Source organism: Electrophorus electricus, chromosome 3 (assembly GCF_041902795.1).
Source record: "Electrophorus electricus isolate QZ-2024a chromosome 3, ASM4190279v1, whole genome shotgun sequence".
Lineage (NCBI taxonomy): Eukaryota > Metazoa > Chordata > Actinopteri > Gymnotiformes > Gymnotidae > Electrophorus > Electrophorus electricus.
In genome coordinates this window covers 31,002,530-31,024,151 of record NC_137499.1, presented here as the reverse complement: position 1 = coordinate 31,024,151, position 21,622 = coordinate 31,002,530, and the positions used below count along the sequence as shown (strand labels likewise).

The following is a 21,622-nucleotide window of genomic DNA, read 5'->3' as shown; positions in this document are numbered from 1 at the left end:
TCTGAGGTTGCTACAGATACATCTAGGAAATCGGAGTCCTGCTGTACTTGGGGGGTTCATTAAGGTTTTATGTCAATATAGATGAATGGGGTGTCCTTGCTGTTTTGTAAAAATTCAACATTCCTTTGAATTGCTGGAGCTCTTGGGGACATTTTGAGGTTCTAGTCATCTCTTATTGCCAAATATGGTAATGGTAGGAGCTTGCCACCTCACATTTCTTTTTTCTTTCTTTCTTTATGTCTCTTCCTCTTTTTCCATTCTTCTCTCTTCCTTCTCTCTTTTCTTCTGTCTTTTTCTGGCTTCTAACCTCGGGATGGCTGGAACCCATCCTGTGTTTACATGAGATGGGAAGCGGCTCAGTACAGTTTTACCTCATTTCTTTTCCCGCTCCTGCTTCAGGCCAGCAGTTTGGAGGGGGAGACGTGGCCAACGGCCCACATCTGCAGTTTGGAGTGGTGGAATTTGAAACGGAGGCAAAATATACAGGAGGGTTTGTTTTCATCCCAAGTGCTCCCACAAAGGAGAACAAGAGGAATAGAAAGCTAAGGAAAAAATGAATGCTTGGGCAGTTCTCTGCTGGGTCTTATTTCCATCTTGGTGTGAAGTGTAATCCGCTGTATGTGAAATCTCAATGCGAGTGATCTCATACATAAATTTAGAGACACTATTAAAGGAGGACATAATGATAATGAAGATCTCTGGTTCTTCTACTGAATCATCTGATTGGATTTGCTCTTCATCCTAGCACAATCAGCCACTTGGTGCATTTCTTGCCCTCATCCATGATTGCTTCCTTATATTCCCTGGCCAGTATGAGCCACAAAATGACTCTGTTTGTTCCAGCAGTCAGCACCTGAGCACTCTACAAATACAAGCAACTAAAATATCTGATTTAACAATGTCCAAGATTCAAGAACCAACCAACAGGCTCAAACTTGTTGAGATTCAATCCAGTGTCATATAAAAGGGTGATCTAAAAGAGAACTAAAGGGTTGCCAAAGCGTTGCAAAATGTAGTATGTGAAATGCCAACAGACTCTTTATTACTAAATGCTCTCTCAATATCTCTGTAGATAAGTTAGATGCAGAGTTCATCCCCAGGCGGAGCTAAGCCATTAGCTGTGAATGCAAATATGGAGTCATCAAGCTTGTAGTTCAGAATCTGGCCAGGGTGTGACCAGGATTAGGTGGATTTTCATGTCTCTCCTGGAGCCAGTATTGCTGAAGGATCTAATTCCATTAAAGTAGCTATAGTTTGGGTTCTGTCAAATAACACCTTTTTGCTAATCTCTTGCCAATATTCCATTTTTATTGCATTTGTTTCTGAGTAGATGGTATCTTACACCATTCAAAGCATACTGCAATTCCCTGACTACCTTTACTATCTGCCCTAAGTCAATTCCATCATAGTAAAGATTGTGAATGACACATTTGTTAAAATATGTATGGAGACTTTCTCAGAGTAAGATTCCTCGTGAAACAGGGCACTGTACATTGTCCATCTTGCATATCATAGAATACTTTATGAATTGTGTTCCATCATGCAAATATAATTTAAGGAACTTCATTCAAGTACAGTAGTTTAAAAGCTGTTGGTGAAAACAGCAATTAAAAGCCTCTAATGTTTCAAGTTTCAAGTTTGGTTTATTTGTCACATACATAGTCATACACAGTACAACACGCAGTGAAATGGTCCTTTTGTGAATGGTGAATGTGAAAGGGTTCTTTGGCTTTCAACTCTCTATGATCAAGCTCTCTATGCTTCAATCTTTCACAGCTTTAAAGCAGTGTAGATGCTTCATTCCAAGTAATGGGCACATCCTCTTCCTCAGGAACTACTTCTCTCTCTCTCAAATAGTATATGACCTACATACCACACACAGCCAGGCCTTTAGCAGAGCAGTAAACTCTCCACAAGACTTGTTGCTTGAGCTGTTACTCTGTTCTTCCCTCCTCTTTTGCCCTCTGTCTTTCTCTCCTCCTCTCTCTTGCATGTCAGAAGTCGCCTACCTTCCTCTGTAAAGTGCTGGACATTTTTTCCCATTTGCGATTATAGTAATATGTAACATCAGGCATTGGGAAATGTAAGGCTTTGCCTTACATAACCCAGTAGATTTAGCCAGAGCTGAGCCACTGAGCTAACATACTGGCCTTCATAATTAAAAAAATCAGAAGTCAGAAGTTTTGACAAATACTCTTTATTTATTTTTACCATTTTTTCTACATTTTAGAAAATAAGTGAAAGTATCAAAACAGTAAAATAGCACATATATGATTATGCTGTAGTAGTCAACTTTTACTTTGATGACAGCTTTGCACACTTAACCAGCTGTTCTCTTAATCAGTTTCATGAGGTAGCCACCTATGATGCTTTTCCATCAGTCTTGAAGAAATTCTCACGTATGCTGAGGGGTGATTAGATTAAAATTAGTTTTAATATTTGGTTTTATTATGTGTGCATGCGCGTGCATGCATTTTGTATGTAAGTTTGTGTGTATAATTTTTTTTCAGCATTTATTATTGCCTTAAAAATATATTTAAACATTAACCATACATGGAACCAAGGGTATTCAAACTTTGGCACTGTAAATAAATAAATACATCTCAGATGGCTCAAATTCTCAAAGGTCCTGTATCCTTTCTCCTGTGCCCCAAAGTGCATCACAATTCAATATGCTGTCAAAACAAATTTCTCATTTTAAATTTGCTGTAGTCCTTTGGTCAGATGCAGCAGTGGCAAACTTCATGACAAGTAAAATTGGAAAAATCAGTTTGGACAGTTAGACAAATTCTAAGGTGGATTTTGGTACATATAGTTGTTTTTGGTTTATTAAACTAACAGTTTACGTTTGGGTTAAAAAGTTTTAAAAGTCTAGTTTTAAAAGACCAGTGGCCAAGCTTCACCTTTTCCTTCACCTTCTTTTGTAATGTGGTTGACCACTGAGATGGTGTTCGTTCATCTATGGGCTATGCTTCTGTCAGCATTGGCATGCATTTCTTGGGCACCAAGAGGCTTCTTGAATTGGAGTTGATTTGCAGCGACTTAATATGAGTTTGGCATGGTTCTGCTAGGCCAGCCTGAAGCCACCCCCTGTTCACCTGTTCACCATGCTGCACAGCCAGCCCCAGTTCACCATGCTCCCCAGCCAGCCCCTGTTCACCAGGCCAGCCTGAAACCAGCCCCTGTTCACCGCCCAGGCAGCCACTGTTCTCCAAGCTGGCTGGTCAGCCAGCGTCCGAGTCTATGTTGTGCCAACACATTCAGCCTGTAAATTTCACATAATGAATGCTGTCCTCGGCCAAGAACCAGGGATCAGGCATAGAGGGGTGCGGACATTGGAGTGTCATCATGGATGAACAGAATAAGATGGGAAGGAATATTAACCTATAGAGGGGTGGATAGTTACAAAGGTTTTTTCTTATTTAGAAGCCCCATATTTATTCATTTTTTCAGGACTTTTAAGGCCTGAGTTGAAGTAAAAGTTTGAGATTAAAAAGACAGTAGAAACAGGGATGCAGGAGAAGTGAAATAAGTGTGGCTTTGACCAATAGTCAGATGGGTCTTAAGACAGTCAGAACTGGGCTTTGGGGCATGGGGTGTTTGGAGAGAACACCAATAATCATATTTAGTAAACACCTACTATCATCTTCACCAATCAAGTGCCCACTATGACCTTCTCTGCATAGCAAAATGGTTAATGACATACATTAACATAACAAAATACACAATTTGTCACACACGTTGAAATACTTCTAATTTTATCCAGCATTAAATCTCTGTTGAAGTCTCAACCCAGGGAAATTCACACCAGAAACTTAATTACAAGCTTTTAGAATGAACAGCACTGTTAGTTAATACACAATTTCTTTATCTTTGATTTATGCGCTCTTATTTGGTACGGGTGTCCTGTGCTGCCTCTCTCTGACCTAAAGTTTAAAATGTAGCGGTGTGATGAGCGCATTTGAGATGCAGGGTTTTTTTGTCCAGTCTATTTCTATTGCGGTATGTCCGAAACAGTACTCACATGCTGTCATTATTCCATTCCGTCCGTCTCTCTACCCTCATTTCTCGACTGCGTTTTGGCCCCGTCTGTGACCCCAGCTGCCTCGCCTTTCTCTGTGTTTTATGTATACACGGTCCTTGGCTTACGATGGCGTTACGTTGCGATGAACCCGTCGTGAGGCGACTGTATCACAAACCGAGGCGTTTCATAATACACTGCTGCAGATCATAGCCTAGCGCGTTGTGATCGTCGGACGCGCTGTCGATGTTTTTCAATTTCTTTGTTAATATCTTTGTGATAATAGATAGAATCTGCCCTTTCAATGTTGTCCATAGTAAGAGTTAAGAGCCTATACGAGGTTAGATATAGAGGTTAATCGCCGTGTGATTCGTGTGTCACTCAGGTCTTATCCGTCTAATCACTGTGTGATTGATGGATTTGTGTGTCAATCTGTGTGAAACTATCCAACAAAACAATCATGAAATCACTAGGGATTTACTCGTCACGTCAGAAACATCGCCTTCCTGTTCAATCGATATCTAGCTGAAAAGTTTACTGCTGCTGAAGTTGCAGCGATTTTGGAAAGAAGTGACGAAGATAACGGAGCTTTAGAGTCTGATTGGTTTGAGTCCTTTGATGAAGAAGAATACGAGAATAAGAGATCGATTTCTAAGTGATTATTTTGCAATAGCGCTATAATAGTGGACTTAGCTACGGTCACATTTATGCACGATGTCTGCTAATAGCTAGCTAGATAGCTAGGACGATTCTCCTGTGCGAAATACATGAAATTGATTTGTTACACAATAATCATTACTTTTGTTTGACAAACCAGACCATCCATTAGTAAATGCTAACATTTGGGGGGGGGGGGGGGGGGTTTGTGTGTGAAATGCTAGTATAGATGAATGGATATGTTTTGGCCTTACTGAATACTGTTCTGTGCAGATACTTCTGTTTTGCCATATTTTGGTTATAATTGTAATGCTCATTTTTAACTTGTACACAGGAAATGTGATATTTTGATATTATATGAGGCTTTATATCTAATATAAAGTCATTGTTCAGTCACATTTCCTCTGTCCTGCTAAGATTTGATGAAAGTAGTGTGACAGAACACCCAATAAACAATTGTCATTTTAGACATTTATTACACATATAACTATATTACTTAAATCATATAGTTCACAACTTTTGTGAACCAAACGCCAGATCAATTGGTTCACATGAGCAAAGTTATATTTTCACATGAGATATGATACATTTCTAAAGACATATTTTCAGCTTTAGGGCCATAATTCTTTATGAAGTGGTCATTAAGAAGAGAGCTGAGATTTGTTCTGAACATTTTGAGATGAAACATGGGTATCATATTATAGATAAGTGCCTTCAAAGTCAATTTTTAAAAATATGCAAAAACACAATGCACTGAGATTTCAGAGGACTAGTTTGGCCTGTCATACCTTACCTTAAACTTGGTTAAAACACTTTTAAAAAGTGTTGAATATCAATGTGATACAGCAAAATGAATAATTGGTAAGATGAATGTATATAAGAAAGAAAATAAATGCATTGTAAAGTCGAAATATCATAAACCGAGCCATCGTAATCTGAGAGGCGTTTGTGTTGTGTTTTAGTCTTTCTGTTGTATTATTTTAACGGGCTTTCGCTAGCTGAATTCCATCAAATGGAGAGAGAGAGAGAGAGAGAGAGCGAGCAGGAAAGTAGTGGGAATTGGATCATGAAATCAGTACCACATTTCTGTTCTTTCCATTCCAAGGTTGAATGTATACCTTGCATTTTGAACACTGCTTCTATCGCCTCCCTTCCAGCACCACCCGTATTTCCCCTGTACTCTGAGGCTGGGAGGCTGGTGCAGCACTGCAGTGGTTAGGCACTGGTTTCTGTTCATTTCTTTGTTTGTTCCTCCTATGCCCACCCCTCAGTTTAGGTATTAGCTCATGTAAACTTTGCGTTTTCGTCATGGTATTTCCAGAATAGTCCTTCTGCTCCTGATTAAACTGTATATAAAGCAGCAGTATAAAAAAGCCCCCCCCCCCCATACACACCCTGCTTAGTCTGAGAGTGGTTTGTTTTGTCCACGCGTGTTTGAGCAAACTTTTCCCGGCCAGTGTTTGTTGAGTTTTCCGGAAGGCGCATCTTGAAGCCATGAGGCTCGTCTCTGTGTTGTGGACCACCATTTCTCCCTGCACACGCGCACACACCCACTCGCGCACGTGCGCACATAGACACATGCACAAAGACCGTTGAGGCCTGCTTCAGCTCAAGCTGAGAGCACTCAGGGACAGAGAGCTGGCTGGCTGTGTTTAACATGTACATTCTTTAGCCTGAGATAACTCAGCAAAGGAGAAACAAGCCAGCTCCCCCACACCCAAACTTTCACTGCTGTACTGGGCTGTGTCTAGACTGACCTCTTAGAAAGCAAGCTAATCCTGGTACTAAATGCAGTCCTCATGATCAGTATCTGAATATCTGCTATGAGTTTTTCTGTTTATTGAAAATCTATCAGGAGATCAATCAGAAAATTAACAACCAGAGGAATGATGAACTCTGTACTTTTACTGTTGGGTTTTTTCCACACTTTATATAAAACAGTTCCTCTTAAACTGATGGAATACCTCTCCCCCCACGTCCCTGCGCCTGACCCTTCTCCAGCTCTCCTCCCAGTGCCTCCTCACCACTCTCCTCCCAGTGCCTCCTCACCACTCTCCTCCCAGTGCCCCTCACCACTCTCCTCCCAGTGCCTCCTCACCACTCTCCTCCCAGTGTTCCACCACTCTCCTCCCAGTGCCTCCTCACCACTCTCCTCCCAGTGTTCCACCACTCTCCTCCCAGTGCCTCCTCACCACTCTCCTCCCAGTGTTCCACCACTCTCCTCCCAGTGCCTCCTCACCACTCTCCTCCCAGTGCCTCCTCACCACTCTCCTCCCAGTGTTCCACCACTCTCCTCCCAGTGCCTCCTCACCGCTCTCCTCCCAGTGCTCCACCACTCGCCTCCCAGTGCCTCCTCACCACTCTCCTCCTGGTGTTCCAGCACTCTCCTCCTGGTATTCCCCTACTGTTCCCCCACTCTTCTCCTAGTGCATCCTCACACACTCCTCCTGGTGTTCCCCCACTCTCTTCCCAGTGCATCCTCACCACTCTTGTCCCAGTGTTCCCCCACACTACTCCTAGTGCTTCCTCACCACTCTCCTCCCAGTGTTCCCCTACTCTCCTCCCAGTGCCTCCCCACCTCTGCCATTCTTCTCCGTGGTGTCATCATGGCCTTTACTTCTCCATCTTCTCTCCCTACTCCTGTATTCCCATCTCTCTCTCTTTTTTATACTCTTTCTGTCTCTCCCTTCCCCCCTGTGTACCTCTCCCTGCTTCTCTCCCTTGCTGCATTTGTATAAAGCTGTTTTTCATAAAACTGTTTTTCATTGCGTCTCCCCGAGGAGTAGTGTGAAACACTAGACTGGAGTGGAGTGGCCGCCCAACAGATGCTGGCTCCGCTAAGTTTCATTAATGCTGAGCTGATTTTGGTCTTCTTTTTTTAGGAGTTCCAAAATGGAGCTAGCGAAAGTAGTGCTCCTCTGTCCCATGCCCTGAGAGCAAATGTGCGTATTGTGCATGGTTCGACTGTGAAGCAATGCCCTTATCTTCTAGTCCAGCTCTTAGCCCATTCCGAGCTCAGTAGAATACGATGCTGCGTTTGTGCGGAGTGTCCCCTGGTTGCACACACACCCCCTGGAGCTTTCTCCCTCTCTTCTTCCACTCTGTCTCTTCTTTCTCTGCTTTCCTTTACTTCATCCCTCACTCCATCCATTCCTAAGAGAGATGGGAGAGGCTTCAGTTGACGGGCCTCCTCAGTGTCCCGCCAACCTCCCGTGTGCTACACCCTTATCACTGAGCTGCGCTGTGGACACGTGACCTGAGAAGCCTGAAGGCCTGGTCTTATCCACGCAGATAGCAGCAGAGATGGATGGAATAGCAGCCATGCACTGAAAGCTTCATATGCCATTGAGATTAAAGCTGTATTTTCCTGGTTAATAAATGGGTTGATAGATGATGAAAAGCACAGGTTACTGGCTGTAATTTGAAAAGTGCTGAGATTGATTGTAAAACGGAAGATTGAGCCAAGTGCTTGCTTGCTTATCCGCTTATAGAAATACACACACACACACACACACACACACACACACAGGCAAATGCGCACACACCCCTGGCCTCACCTCACCCTGAAATACTGTGCATTTGATGAACACTACTTGTGAAAGTGAAGATGGTCTTTTAATTGGCCAAATATGCCTTACTAGCACCTACATTTTGTCTCTCTTGTTATAGCGATCAAAAAAGCAATCAGAATACACCTCCAAAAATATTCTGATGTTCCATTAGTCATTAATTACTGATTGCTGTTTTTCCTTTATATCATCCTGTAATGTTTAGTTTTACCTCAGCACCATAATGGAAAGGCAGAAGGAAGATGAAACAGAAAGGAATAAAGAATGTGATTTGTATTTGTGTGTCTGTGCTTGCGTGTGTGTACCTTTGGCTGACCTACATGGCAATCTGGTTACTTTTTCATTCATTTACTTCATTCATCCTGTCAGCACAACAGATAACATCAACACATACAAATACCACACATACACACACTCACACATACCTGAAATAGGCAGTTTATTGAAGGCAGACCTGTCATAAGTACTTTAAACTTTAACAGTCAGGGGAAGACTCTTTCTCTCCGTCCTTGTTTGTCTGAATCTCCCTCTTTGCTCGTTTGTCTTTCCTCTCTCTGGTTCTTGCCTCTGTTTTGCTTGGGTTTGTATTATGAGTTGTATTATGCTGACACAGTCCAGCACCCACTCTATTCTAGTTAAACTGAAGCGCAGCCCTCTTGCAGAACCTTTTCTCCCCTCTCACTGCAGTGTTCATTAGCAAAGCGAGCATTCGTGGTGGTGCTCGCGATCATTTTAACAGGCGCAGTTTCTGTGTTTTACGGCACTTATAAAACACGTCCTCCCGGTTCGGAGCAATTATCCACATGTTGATTTGCTTAGTTTACAGGCCGAGAGAAAGCCTGGCCAGAGGCCCTCTCCTCGCTCCGCCGTGATTGGCCGAGCAGAAGGCCAAGCCCACACCCTGTGGGGATGATGCGGACTTCCCATCGCTGCTGCCAGGCTTTGGTTGGAGGTGGAGTGCTCCGCCACTGTGGTTCGGTTGGGGGTTTTGTATTTTGTTGGGTTGCCGAGGTCAAAGGCAAGCACCGTCCCACGTCACTGGTATATTCCCTTTAGGATTTGCCATGCTGGTTGTGCAGTTGATACATTTTACAGCTAGAAAATGTTTCAAAATCCCTGAGGTCTTTCTGTCTTCACTCAACCAGTGATGTGGGGCGCATGAAATGGCAGGGGCTACCTATGTTCCTGGATTCATTCTAGAAGCTTTGGGCAGCTGAGTGAAGTTGCTCTGGTGAGTGGTGTTGTACTGGAACAGACAATAAATCCTTATTAAGGAACATAAGCTTTTAAGAGACTGTCATTGTGTGTTGCACAGTGGATTTACTGCAATGTAAGTATTATTATTAATAATAGCAGTTGTTGGGTAGAGAGATTTATATGTGTATTTTCTCAGCGTGTGTGTGTGTGTGTGTGAGAGAGAGAGAGAGCAGCTTTTTGTGTATGTGTGTGTGTGTGTGTGTGTGTGTGTAAGGTAGAGAGTGATTTAATAGGCTTTTACAAGACAAATGTGTTGATTGATGTACTTCATTAAGGTTGAGTTTATATTTACTAATTATTGCTCACTGCATCTTTGTTTACATTTCAGAGACAAATTGTCTGTTCTGTTTAAAAGTATATGTTTAAAGTCATTTTCTTTTCTTTTTTTTTGAGGATTTTGTGCCTGTTCTTATCATGTGTGCTTGTGTCTGTGGGTGTATGTGCATATGTGTGTGATTGTGCAGTGATTTATTGTGTGTTTATACAGTCTAATGAACGTGCTTCAGCACTCCATGTTGGAGTGGTGTGTGATGGATGCATGCCTCACTGAGGCCATATTATGATACATTGTGACTGTAGTATACTATGGAAGAATTATTATGCTTTTTTCCTCTGTGGAGGGTGTGTGTGCGCATGTGTGTTTGCGTGTCAGCGTGTGGGGCTTGCTGTGTGTGTTGAACACACAGGGTATACACCCCTAAGGCGATAGCTTGTCAGTCTGCCACCTGATCTCTCATAGGCAGCAGCACTGGGGGGAATGGTGTAACGTATACCGGGTATTTTGGAGAGCTTGGTGGTTTCACAAGCTAACTCCTTCTCCGTCCTGTTTTTTTTTTTTTTTTTTTTTTAAATCCTCCATGTGTTGAAAGTGTTAAAAACTATCACAAGGAATTCTTAATAGGAATTTGTGAAGATATTTTTACATTTATTCTCATGTAAAGTTTGAGTTGTTTGGATATATATTAAAGTTGGAGCACTGACCGTTGACTGGATGAGACTGCATGTGCTCAGCACATTGGATATCCATGTGCTCAGTCGATCAGGAGACATATGATCTGGGCAGTGGAAGCTCAGTGGTTAAGGTACATGACTAATAATCAGAAGGTTGCCAGTTCAAGCCCCACCACTGCCAAGTTGCCACTGTTGGGCCCCTGAGCAAGGCCTTTAACCTTCAAGTTGTATTTGGACATAATTGTAATTTGCTTAAAAGCATCAGCTAAAAACTGTAAATTGAAATGGACTTCACCAGACCTGTAGATGCTTGATTGGGTGCACACCAGACCAATAGACTGTAGAGGCTAGATCTGGACTGCACCAGGCCTTTAGTCTGCCTACTTACAGGCTTTGCAGGAGGGTTCTCATCTTTCCACTTATAAGCCCAGCATAAGTATTTTCATCTTTATACCTGCCAACCTTCCCCGTCGTTTCTTCACAAATTTAACTCTTTAACTCTCTCTCTCTCTCGCTCTCTCTCTCTCTCTCTCTCTCTCTCGCTCTCTCTCTCTCTCTCTCTCTATGTCTCAACCCTACTTCATTTCTCACTTTCGCTCTCTCTTTCTCATTTCTTCTACTCTTTGCCAACAAGTCTCTCTTTCTTTCCCCATGCCTTTTATTCTCCCCGCGCTCGTCTTTCTTGGCAAGAGCTGCTGTTCCCACAGCTTACCCCTCCCCCCTCAGCACCCCCACCCCCACCCCCCACTCTCTGACTCCCTCTCTCTTTCTCACCAACTCACTTTCAATCTCTCCTTTTGGCACATGGTACCATCACATGATCTGCACTCCTGAATCACTCACATACACACGCACACGCACCAACACCACCATCCCCCCCCCCACACACACACATAACATACAGTCCCCAGTGGCTCATATCCTCCGCTTACTTTTTCAGAAAGTGCTATACGGTCTCGTGCTGAGCTATATGTTCATTATGGTGTGCAGAATGGGTTTACTGCTCTGGGTTTATTCTCCCCATTCACTCTCTGCCTCTAGTTCACCTCTCCCATAGTGAACATGGCTCAGCAGAGGAGATCTCCACATGCACCAGCAAGTCTTTCTTCATGACTCACTACTCACTGATTCGAATTTTGATATGCCGACATAACATATAGAAGACTTATGTAAGCTGGGTTATGTTTAAGTTGGCCCTAGTGCTGGTGTCTGGTGACAAACTTGGACCTGCTTGCTGGATACTTTTGGGAGGGAGAATATGATAAAGGAGGGGGGAAGAGGGACGCATGCGTGGGGCCGACTTGGCACGAGAAGCTCTTCGGCTGGCTCGATCCATCTCAGAAAAGGGAAGATTTGCTTTCTTTCTGTCATTGCTAGGAGTTCATCCATGTGTTGGCATGTGTGTATCTCTGCACTGTGATCTAAAACAATGCAGTTCTTTTAGAACCTAGAAAATTCTGCTACTCAAAGGTCAGTGGTCTGTTGATTAGCCCTCCTTAAGCAATGCACCTCCTGCTGGCTGCCGGTGGTTACTACACCACATTTGCTTTTTCACATCTGGCATTAATCAAGCCCACATTAATATGTTTTGTACTAGTAGCCTCTGGATAGATCAATGTTTTACCAAAACTGTGCCACTATGGCCAGCATCTCAATGGCTGCAGTCTGTTCTGCATTAGTGTAAGTCCAGACAGCAGAGTTTAATTGATAAATTGGAGCCACGTTGCAGTTGTGCTATAAGCTCTCAAGCCTCTTGAAATCCAGTCACAGGCCACTGATTAAGACCCTCCCAGAACAGGCAGTTTAGTGCGGATGAGATCTCTGTCCCATAGGCTTGTTGGTTTGCCTGCGGATTAAATGTGGTGCGTGCATTTGCGTGCTCTGATCGCATGGCGGACGTATAGATTAAAGGTGCGCTATTATCCTCAGAGGGAGCAGCTGTCTGCGGAGTGCCTGGTGCTCTCTGTCTGCGGCAGCCGCCTCGTTACATCTGCCTGTGCATCCCTCTAACCAGAGGACGCACACCCAGAACATGAAAGAGACTGGCATTCTGCCAGCATCCCCCCCCCCCACACACACACATACTTTTATTCTCTCTTTCTCTTCCTCTCTTTCCTCAACCTTACCTTTTTCTCAGTCCCTTAGACTCCTTGCACCCCTGCTCTACTTTTTCTTCCATCCCGATTTTGCCTTTTCATGTCTTCCTCTTGCCTCACTTCCTCTCTCTGTTAGGCTGGGTGTGTTGTCCGTCGCTCTCTGGTCTCTGTCCTCAGTAATACCTGACCCTTGACAACCTTGCAGCTGGAGCCAGGACCCAGATTTATACTCCTAAACAGAAGGGTTTTTTATTGTGCCGATTTAACATTTCAACAATCTTAATGGCCCTCGTCTTTCTGTTTCTGAGTCCCTCACTCTCTCTTTGTCTCTCTTTCTTTCTCTCTCTTTCTTTTTCTCCCTTAAGCCAAAAACTGTAGTTCTCTCTCCCCCACTTTCTCCCTTTCTCTCGTTCTCTGGCCCTCTCTCTGGCTCTCTCTCACCCCTCCTCTTCACTGTATCTCTCTCTCTCACGCTCCCTCTCTTTCTCTGTGCGGTGCGTGTAGTTGGCAGGGAGTGGGCACAGACGGGCACACAGATGGGCATCGGGCAACGCGGGGCAGATCCCCGCACACCTGCTCCTCTCTGGCACGACCCAGGCCAAGCACACACGCACACACACACACACTCTCTCTCTCTCTCACTCACACACACACACATACGCTCTCTCTCTCTCTCTCTCTCTCTCTCACTCACACACACACACACACACACTCTCTCTCTCTCTCTCACTCACACACACACACTCTCTCTCTCTCTCTCTCTCTCTCTCTTGCTCTCTCTCTCACTCACACACACACACACTCTCTCTCTCGTTCTCTCTCTCTCACTCACACACACACTCTCTCTCTCTCGCTCTCTCTCTCTCTCTCACTCACACACACACACACACACACACTCTCTCTCTCGCTCTCTCTCTCTCACTCACACACACACACACACTCTCTCTCTCTCTCACTCTCTCTCTCTCTCACTCACACACACACACACACACACACAGATGCATACACACACTCATGCTTACATTTATATATACACAGACACATAGTCATACTCGTCTCTACACACAAATGGGCAAAGGCGGAGATAAAATATCTGCTGCCTAGTCACAGGCTTTCATTCATATACCCAGACACAATATTATGCATACAGCCAAGTCTGTGCACTCGTGTAAATCATAATTCCACACTCATCCATATTCGTGTTCTAAATTGCATCCATATTCTCACTCACACCCAACCATTGCTAACATGTACAGATGTTCTATACTCTCGCTCACACACTCACGCCTGTGCATACACATAAGGATGAGGAGAAGCGTTACAACCTACCAATTACATATGTACACACACACAGTTCTGCATTTACACTGATATATGCAACTGCATGCATGCAATCAGGAAAAAGACATACATTTTATATTTGCACAAATGCTCCATATACCTAATACACTAATCACACACACACACACACACACACACACACACACACACACACACACACACACACACACACACACACACACACAAGTTCCTGTGCTTATTAATTCCCATGTATGCCTCTGAATACACTAATCAGGAAACACAAATACACATTCAGACACACTGGGGAGGAGTGTGGGAGTGAGGGTCAAGAGCAGGTAGGGCCCCTTCAGCCCCACACCAGCTGATCTCACTCTGCCTGAGGAGCCGTTCTACTGAAGGCCCCTGCTGGGGTATCCACAGAGAGCGCCTGCTGTAAAGCCTCAGGTGAGGGGGCGCGAGCACAGAATGAAGTGTGGTTTTATAAGATAGGAAACGAATAAAGCGCAGCGCTGAGGGAGGGGGGTACTCACATAAAGTCCAATAAAAGGGCTCAGAGAACATCTGTGTGGGATAGCCTGGGGGATTAGAAGGGTTTGGAACATTTTAAGCGCATTAAGGATTAAAAAAAAAAGGTCAGAATGTTTAGCAACATACCGATAAACCTCTTAAGTAAAACCTAGTCAGGGAGGTTGTGCTGCCTTTTTATCCTATGTCGTGGTGAGGGGTGTGTGTGTTTTGTTTGTGTGCATGTGTGCGTGCACGGGTGTGTTTGTATGTGCTGGTGCTGTCTAGGCGATAACTATGTTTTGTCACTCAAATGCATTAGGCATTTGCACGCTGTATGTTTTCCATGTTTTTGCCATCATTACACATGAAGACGTTTGTTGCAATTGCTTGTAGCACATGTGAGTGTTCAGGTGCTTGTTTGTGTAAATCACACCCTTCTTGTTTTAGTTTACTCAATGAAAGCAGCCTCAGTTTTACAGACAATTTTAAGAAAAAGGAGTAATGACAATGTGTCTGATTTTGTGGTTGCCTGTATGGATCTCTCAGCCAAAAATAGTAGTGAGGGTAATTCTAGAGGTCACACTATAGCAGTTGCCTATGTTCAGTACACACACACACATCTGACCAATGCACTACTGGTCATGCTTGAATCTTTTTATGATGCACCACCAACAAACAAGCAAATTCATAGACACAGTTACAAACCAACAGCCAACTAAGGCACAGGGAATTTATAAAAACATTCAAACATTCAACTGTTTGTGTGACAAGCTGTGTGTGTGTGTGTGTGTGTGTGTGTGTGTGTGTGTGTGTGTTTCTCTGTGAGAAAGAGAGAGAAGCTTAGTGTGGGAGCTTTTGTCATCCTGGTATGTGATTGACAGGTGTCATGCAAACTCGCCGACAGTGCAAGGGACAGATGCCGAGGTCATTGACCACCTAATCCAGAGAGAGAAGGAGAGAGAAATGACAGATGATGTGCGGTTCATGGTCAGATTAGCGTTGAGAACTGAGCTGTCGGGGGTGGAGGGAAAGCCCCTTTTCTCCCTTTGGTTTACCAGGCAACCTCCCAGTTCCACAGTGACAGAGGAGAAGAGGATGAGCATAAGACTGAGAGAAAACATGCAGAGTGTCTGGAGAAGACTAACAGAGAGATTTGTACCCATAAACACCAGTGACGTCTCCGCCATCTGCTGTATGCGGAGTTTGAAACGTAGGTCTGCCCAGCTCCTCAGTATGGTGTTGACTTTACAGTGTTAGTGTTTAAGATTTCCTCCTGCAGGCCTGTGGTAGATTAATCCTCTCCCCCCATCGCAAGTCGTAAGATAACACCCTGATCTCACAGGCAAATAGGTAAGAGGCAAAAATAAATGAATAAGTAAAAACAAACCCCTATTTGTTCACACAAACACAATCATTTATGAATATGCGCATTGCAAATGAGTCAATTAGTTTGGTCCTTTTGCCGATTAGTGAAATCCGTGTGTGTGTGTGTGTGTGTGTGTGTGTGTGTGTGTGTGTGGGTGTGTGTGGGTGTGTGTGTGGGTGTGTGAAACAGAGAAAAAGAGACAAAAAATGTATGACCCAAAAATAGTAACAGTCTTCTCAATGATGAAAGATTTCACAGCCCTTGAAAGGTACTAAACTCATATTTCAGTCTCCCTTGACAAGTCTGTGTGCCTTTCTTTACTGTGTAGTGTGTCCACATTTGTACAAGTGTATGCCTGTGCATGTCTACGGCTGTGCATGTGTGACTCATTATTTTTGGCGGGCACTGTGTTCTGAGTGTCCTCTGAGTGAGTGTGCTGCATAGATAAGAAGGGGGGATGAGCAACACTGGATGTATTAGTGTGCTGTGCATTTACTGTGTATGTGCATGCAAGTGTATGTGCGTGTGTGTATGTCTGTGTGTGTGTGTGTGTGTGTGTGTGTGTGTGTGTGTGTGTGTGTGTGTGTGTGTGTGTGTGTGGGGGATTGCTGATAACGGTAGTGATTGGACTCTCTATGGTTAGTCGAGGCTGCTCTAATATTGGACAGACTCTCTATTGTGAGTGTGAGGTTGATTATCTGCCCCCTGCTCATCACCCTTTTGTCTCTGTCCAATAGCGCAAGCTCTCCCATTCACTGTGCATAGTGAGCCCCCGTTAATGTGCCATGTAATTGGATTAGTGCTTGTTGGAGACTTATAACCCACCACCTCCCTGAACCATTTTTAGTTCTCCACAACACTAGGGGGCGATATCTACAGTCCATATGGTGATATGGCGTCATTACTTGGGATTTATATAAGTTACCCACATAGGGGAACATGGATGTATAGATAACAATAGTTTAGTACAGAGAAGCAGAAAATGTAACATTTAAAATGTTATAAACTTGTTACTTAGCATCATTTGCAGAGGCTGTATTTAACCACTGATCTCTCAGCACTGTCTGTCATCACATGGTGTCTATGGTAGATAGTATCAAGTCTCTATATTCAGTTGTAATTAAATGGTCACAATAAGAAAACCACTCACTGACCCCATTATAGGTTATAATCTTTGAGATTATATACTGTGTGTGTGTGTGTGTGTGTGTGTGTGTGTGTGTGTGTGTATATATATATATATATATATATATATATATATATATATATGTATATATATATATAAGCATAACTATATATACTCTTTAAGGGGAGTATGTTTGTTAGAGAGGGTGTTTGCAGTCTCTAAGATAGCAGGAATGCTCCCACACCGCCAGTGCTAAGATGGCTGCCAAGCGCTAAGATGGCTGCCAGGATTCCACAGAGCGACAGCAGAGAGTGTGAGGAAGAGAGAAAAGGAGCAAGTGAGAGAAGAAAAGGGAGCTCTTGGTTTTCGTCCACGTTGCCATTGGGTCACTGTCTCTTTTCTATCAGCTATCCTTCATCTGAGCTGGTCAGCAGCCCTGGAGCTGGTGTAGTAGTGCTGGTAGTGGCAGAAAACGCTACTGTTCTTTCCCCATGTGCTTCGTTACAATCTGTGTAGGCTACAAGTGTGAAAGGCTGGACTGAGCTCGTAGGTTTGTTAGCATTAGAATACCTATTCTGAAGAACATCTCTCCATAAATGTATTGTTACCAAAACACACCATAGGACAGAAGGAATGTCACAGAGGCAGGGCCAAGTACAACATCCAGGGGGGTCTGGGCTTTCTCCAAGAGCAGTTAACTTTCCTAGTACTTTCCTAGATGAAGAGCCTATGGAGACATCCAAACCACTGTGTGGCTCCCCAAAAAACGTGAGTCTATCTTATATGGCCCATTAGTGAGAGCTGAGTTTTACTGGTTGCTGACTTACTGTGTTGTTGATGCAGTAGACTGTGCATTGAGAGCTGTGTTATACGAATGTAAATCATAATGGCACCGCAGATGCCACTTGTTTTGTGTTAAAAACAGCTTTATTAAGTAGCAATTCCATTTTATTCATGTTTCAAGAAACAAATGTTGCCCTTGTGTTTCAACAGCTGCATGAGGTATGCGATAACACGTAGTCGCACAGCTACATGGCATTGTAGAGTTGTTGTACGGCGCAGTGTGGCGATGGACTTGCATGTGGAAGGAGCCACCCAGCAGGCTGGTTTTGGGGGCCAGGTTGCAGGCCCAGCAGCAGCAGTGACTGGAAGGGCAAGCACATGAGGTCCCACTGCCCACAGGGCCCCAGGCTGGGTGCCATGCTGGGCGGAGTCTAAATTCAGCCCACATCAGACCCTATTCTGTCAGTGTCTTAAAGACCACTTGCACCAAAAATAGAAAGTTAACGATCTGTTTTGCGCTCTGTTCAGTTAATTTATGGTTGTGCTCTAGTGTAAATGTGTCGGGTGAAACAGCGGTCAGCAGGTGTCCTTGTTTGCATGCTTGGTTTTGTTTTGCCTGTCTTTGGTAGTTGGTCTGATGTTGGAATATACCTAATTCCCTCCCCCTTTCTTCTTCCCAGAACAATCCGGACAATCAGACAACTCCAACCAGCAAGGAGACGCCGATGTCAAGCCGCCGCCCAATGGTGAGTTCAGTTCACACACTCACACCAGGATATTGCCTCTAAAAAGCTGTACTAATCCAGGGCCACTACTTTTGTAAGATGCTTTGGAAGTTTCATACATGTATACACACAATTTGCTCTGTGTTCTATCAATTGAAGCCAATTGCACAGTTTCTCACCACACATTCGCTAGAACCCTGTCACACTTTCCATGCACTCTTGGCAGGTAGAAAGGGTGTAACAGATTTAGGACCTTTCCCCATCTGTAACTGCAATGACATGTGCATGTACATGCAGTCGAATCTCAGTGAACGCGGTAAGCTGTGTTATTTGCATGGTTTAGAAATGGTTTCTCACACATATGCCACACACTCAATGTATTCGTATGTGTGGCCACACTCGAGCCGGGACAAGGCCATCCTCGTTCGAGTTTGTTATAGTAAGGCGTTGCTAGGCTGGCTGTGAGCGAGTGTGGCGTAACACTCATAAATCACTCTGACGTGATTGGCTGATGGGAACCACATGGCTGCAGCACGGAGCAGCGCTGAGCTCATGCGCCGGCATTGCTGCGGTTAACCAACACCAGAGCCCCTACGCGTGTGCAAAAACACACATACACACACACACACACACACACACACACAAACGTGCACACACGCATGCACACACACAAGCACATGCGTTCACACACACATGCACACACACTGACCTCAGCCAGCACTGAAGATGGGTGTGGAGCTGTAACCGAATCACCCGTGTCACAAAATACACATACACAGTGTACACACACACGCTGTTATACATACTACACACATGTGAGTGAGCACCTGCATGTGCCCTGAGCTCTCACTTACAGTAAATTGTAAACACACATTTTGAAGAGCTGCTTTGTGTGCACGCACCAAGGACCCCCACAGCCAGACCAACACGTGCTGAGTCTGAAGCTGCAGTTGTCCTACTTAGGAAGACTTGCAGGCCCTCTGAGGGCATGGCGTTGGAGCTCACACACCCTCAGTCAGTAGACACACACTATGTTCAGCGTTCTCATTAGGTCCTGGGCTCCAGTCACCTCGGTCTAGAGAGCTCGCCAAAATGGCACTACCCAAAAGCCTCCAGCCTGTTATTGTCACACTATGAGGGAGCACATTATATAATAAAAGACTGAATTTAACAGTGTGGTCCATGTGGTTAGGCTGGGGTTTAGTGAGTGTGTGGTGTGTGTGTTTGTGTGCTGTTGTGTGTCATTCAGTGTTGTTCCCTCTCTCTCTCCAGGGCACTTGAGTTTCCAGGACTGCTTTGTGACTTCAGGAGTGTGGAACGTGGCTGAGCTGGTCCGCGTGTCCCAGAGTGAGTCACATCACATGTGCACACACACATATACACACACACACACACGTTTTATCCACTTTCCTGCCCATTTCTTCATCAAGCCTGTCTGTCGCTCACCACCTCACACTCTCACTCACTCATCCACACTGTTGTGTTCTGAATGGCAGATGATGGCCTCTCAGATAGTTGTCCTCACGGTAACACTGGATACGGCTGTTAAAAATGTTAAAAATACGGTTTAGAGTGTTGCTTGCGGCTTGATTTATGCATGTTACTTGTTCTCTGGTGAACAACTATCTGCTAAGACTCTTAAAAGGAAATCAGTAAATGTAATTAAGGAATTGGACCTAAAACTCATGAATTGGGTTAGACGATAAAAATACTGGAATGCTGAAATATTGCTATAGGCTCAGTGACTGATGCCATAGCTGCAGGTACTGAGTTTGTTCTTTGCCTCTTGTGTTTTTAGCTCCGGTTGCCACGGCTACAGGTCCCAACTTCTCCCTGGCAGACTTGGACAGTCCAGGATATTACAACATCAACCTGGGTCGCCGTTCCATCACATCGACCCCGTCGACCAGGTACACACAAACATACACACTCTCTCTCTCATACAAACACACATACCCACTTTTTCTTGCCCTTTTTTCAACTGGTCCTCTGTACTTACACAAGTGTCGCATGTGTTTGCGTAAGTGAGCTTGAGTGATGGAACCTTTCTCCCCTTTCTTCTGCTCCTCTGCGTCCCTTAATTCTTCCCATTGTCTGTCTCTCTCCCTCTTTCTCACCTCCGTTTCACTGTTTGCTTCTCTCCCTCTGTGTCCGTCTTTTTCCTGCATTTCTGGGCCGCTGCAGGACTGAAATGGAGCTGTATGGCAGTCTCCCACGGAGGTACACCCCCCACCCTGCCCCACCTCTGCCCTGCCTACTCTGCCATGCCTTCCTCCTCCTCCTCTAAACTCAGCACTAACACTTGATGTGCCTGTGTCTATATTTCTCTCTTTTTCTCTCTCTCCTACCGGAACGAGAGCCCCACATGAACACTGCCTAATCTGCATTCTTCCACATGCACACCTGCACATCCCATGGCAGGCTGCAGTCCTGGAGTGCCACACTAGAGCACTCTGACACACCTGATTCAACTCCACAATGAGCTGATGAGTTGAATCAGGCGGGTCAGGGTGGAGCGAGTACACTGAGCTGAGGAGTGTTGTACTGAATCGGGTGGGTCAACGTGGGGAAAGTACACTGACCTGTGTAGTATCGTGGCTCCTCAGGACTGGAGTTACCCGGCACCGATATATGGAACACATATAGTAGATACCCTAGAACTTTGTTTATTGAAAGTATTATGACTAAAATAGCAGTTCTGTTTAGAATGCTAGGAGTACCCCTGCTACCTAAAAGTCATTACCTTCTATGACATTATTATTATTATGTAGGGTAAAAATCCCTTTCATTTCATGTTTATTCATTAACCGTATCTCCCCTCCCTCTCCCTCTCTGCTGTCACATGTCTCAGCTCAAACAAGCGCAAGTCTATTGATGACAGCGAGATGGAGAGCCCAGTGGACGACGTCTTCTATTCGGGCCGTTCGCCTGCGCCAGGTGGCTCCCAGCCCAGCGGCTGGCCCAATGACGTGGACGCAGGTACACACACGAGCACATGTGCTCACACACATACACACACACACACACACGCACTCTTCACACAGCCAGGCTTAAGAAGCATCACTGATCGCAGAATTCAGAGATTTGAATTAGAGAGACCAGATTAGAGAAGCTGGGTAATGTTCAGTGCACCAGTCAGACCAATCAGGTAGCTGTGGTTTGGGCATCTGTCTCAGGGTGTACCCAATCACAGCACAGGCCTTAAGCTGGTAATAGCAGAGTGGCGGTGTGAAGAGTCCACACTTTCTTTATAATGACTTTC

The 21,622-nt window shown here is 44.6% G+C and overlaps 1 protein-coding gene across 18 annotated transcripts in view; it reads left to right on the top strand.

Annotated features, from left to right (window-relative positions):
- The window catches only part of nfixb (nuclear factor I/Xb), a 105,546-nt gene that overhangs the window by 68,565 nt on the left and 15,359 nt on the right, over positions 1-21,622 (top strand). For 9 of the 18 annotated variants that reach the window (XM_081711067.1, XM_035526130.2, XM_035526160.2 and 6 more), the window contains 5 exons: positions 18,316-18,381; positions 19,633-19,707; positions 20,159-20,270; positions 20,545-20,580; positions 21,212-21,339. In XM_081711067.1, coding sequence (XP_081567193.1) covers positions 18,316-18,381; positions 19,633-19,707; positions 20,159-20,270; positions 20,545-20,580; positions 21,212-21,339 — 417 coding nt within the window. The remainder of the gene's footprint in view (positions 1-18,315; positions 18,382-19,632; positions 19,708-20,158; positions 20,271-20,544; positions 20,581-21,211; positions 21,340-21,622) is intronic. The other 9 variants (XM_081711066.1, XM_081711071.1, XM_035526151.2 and 6 more) reach the window with 1 other exon arrangement.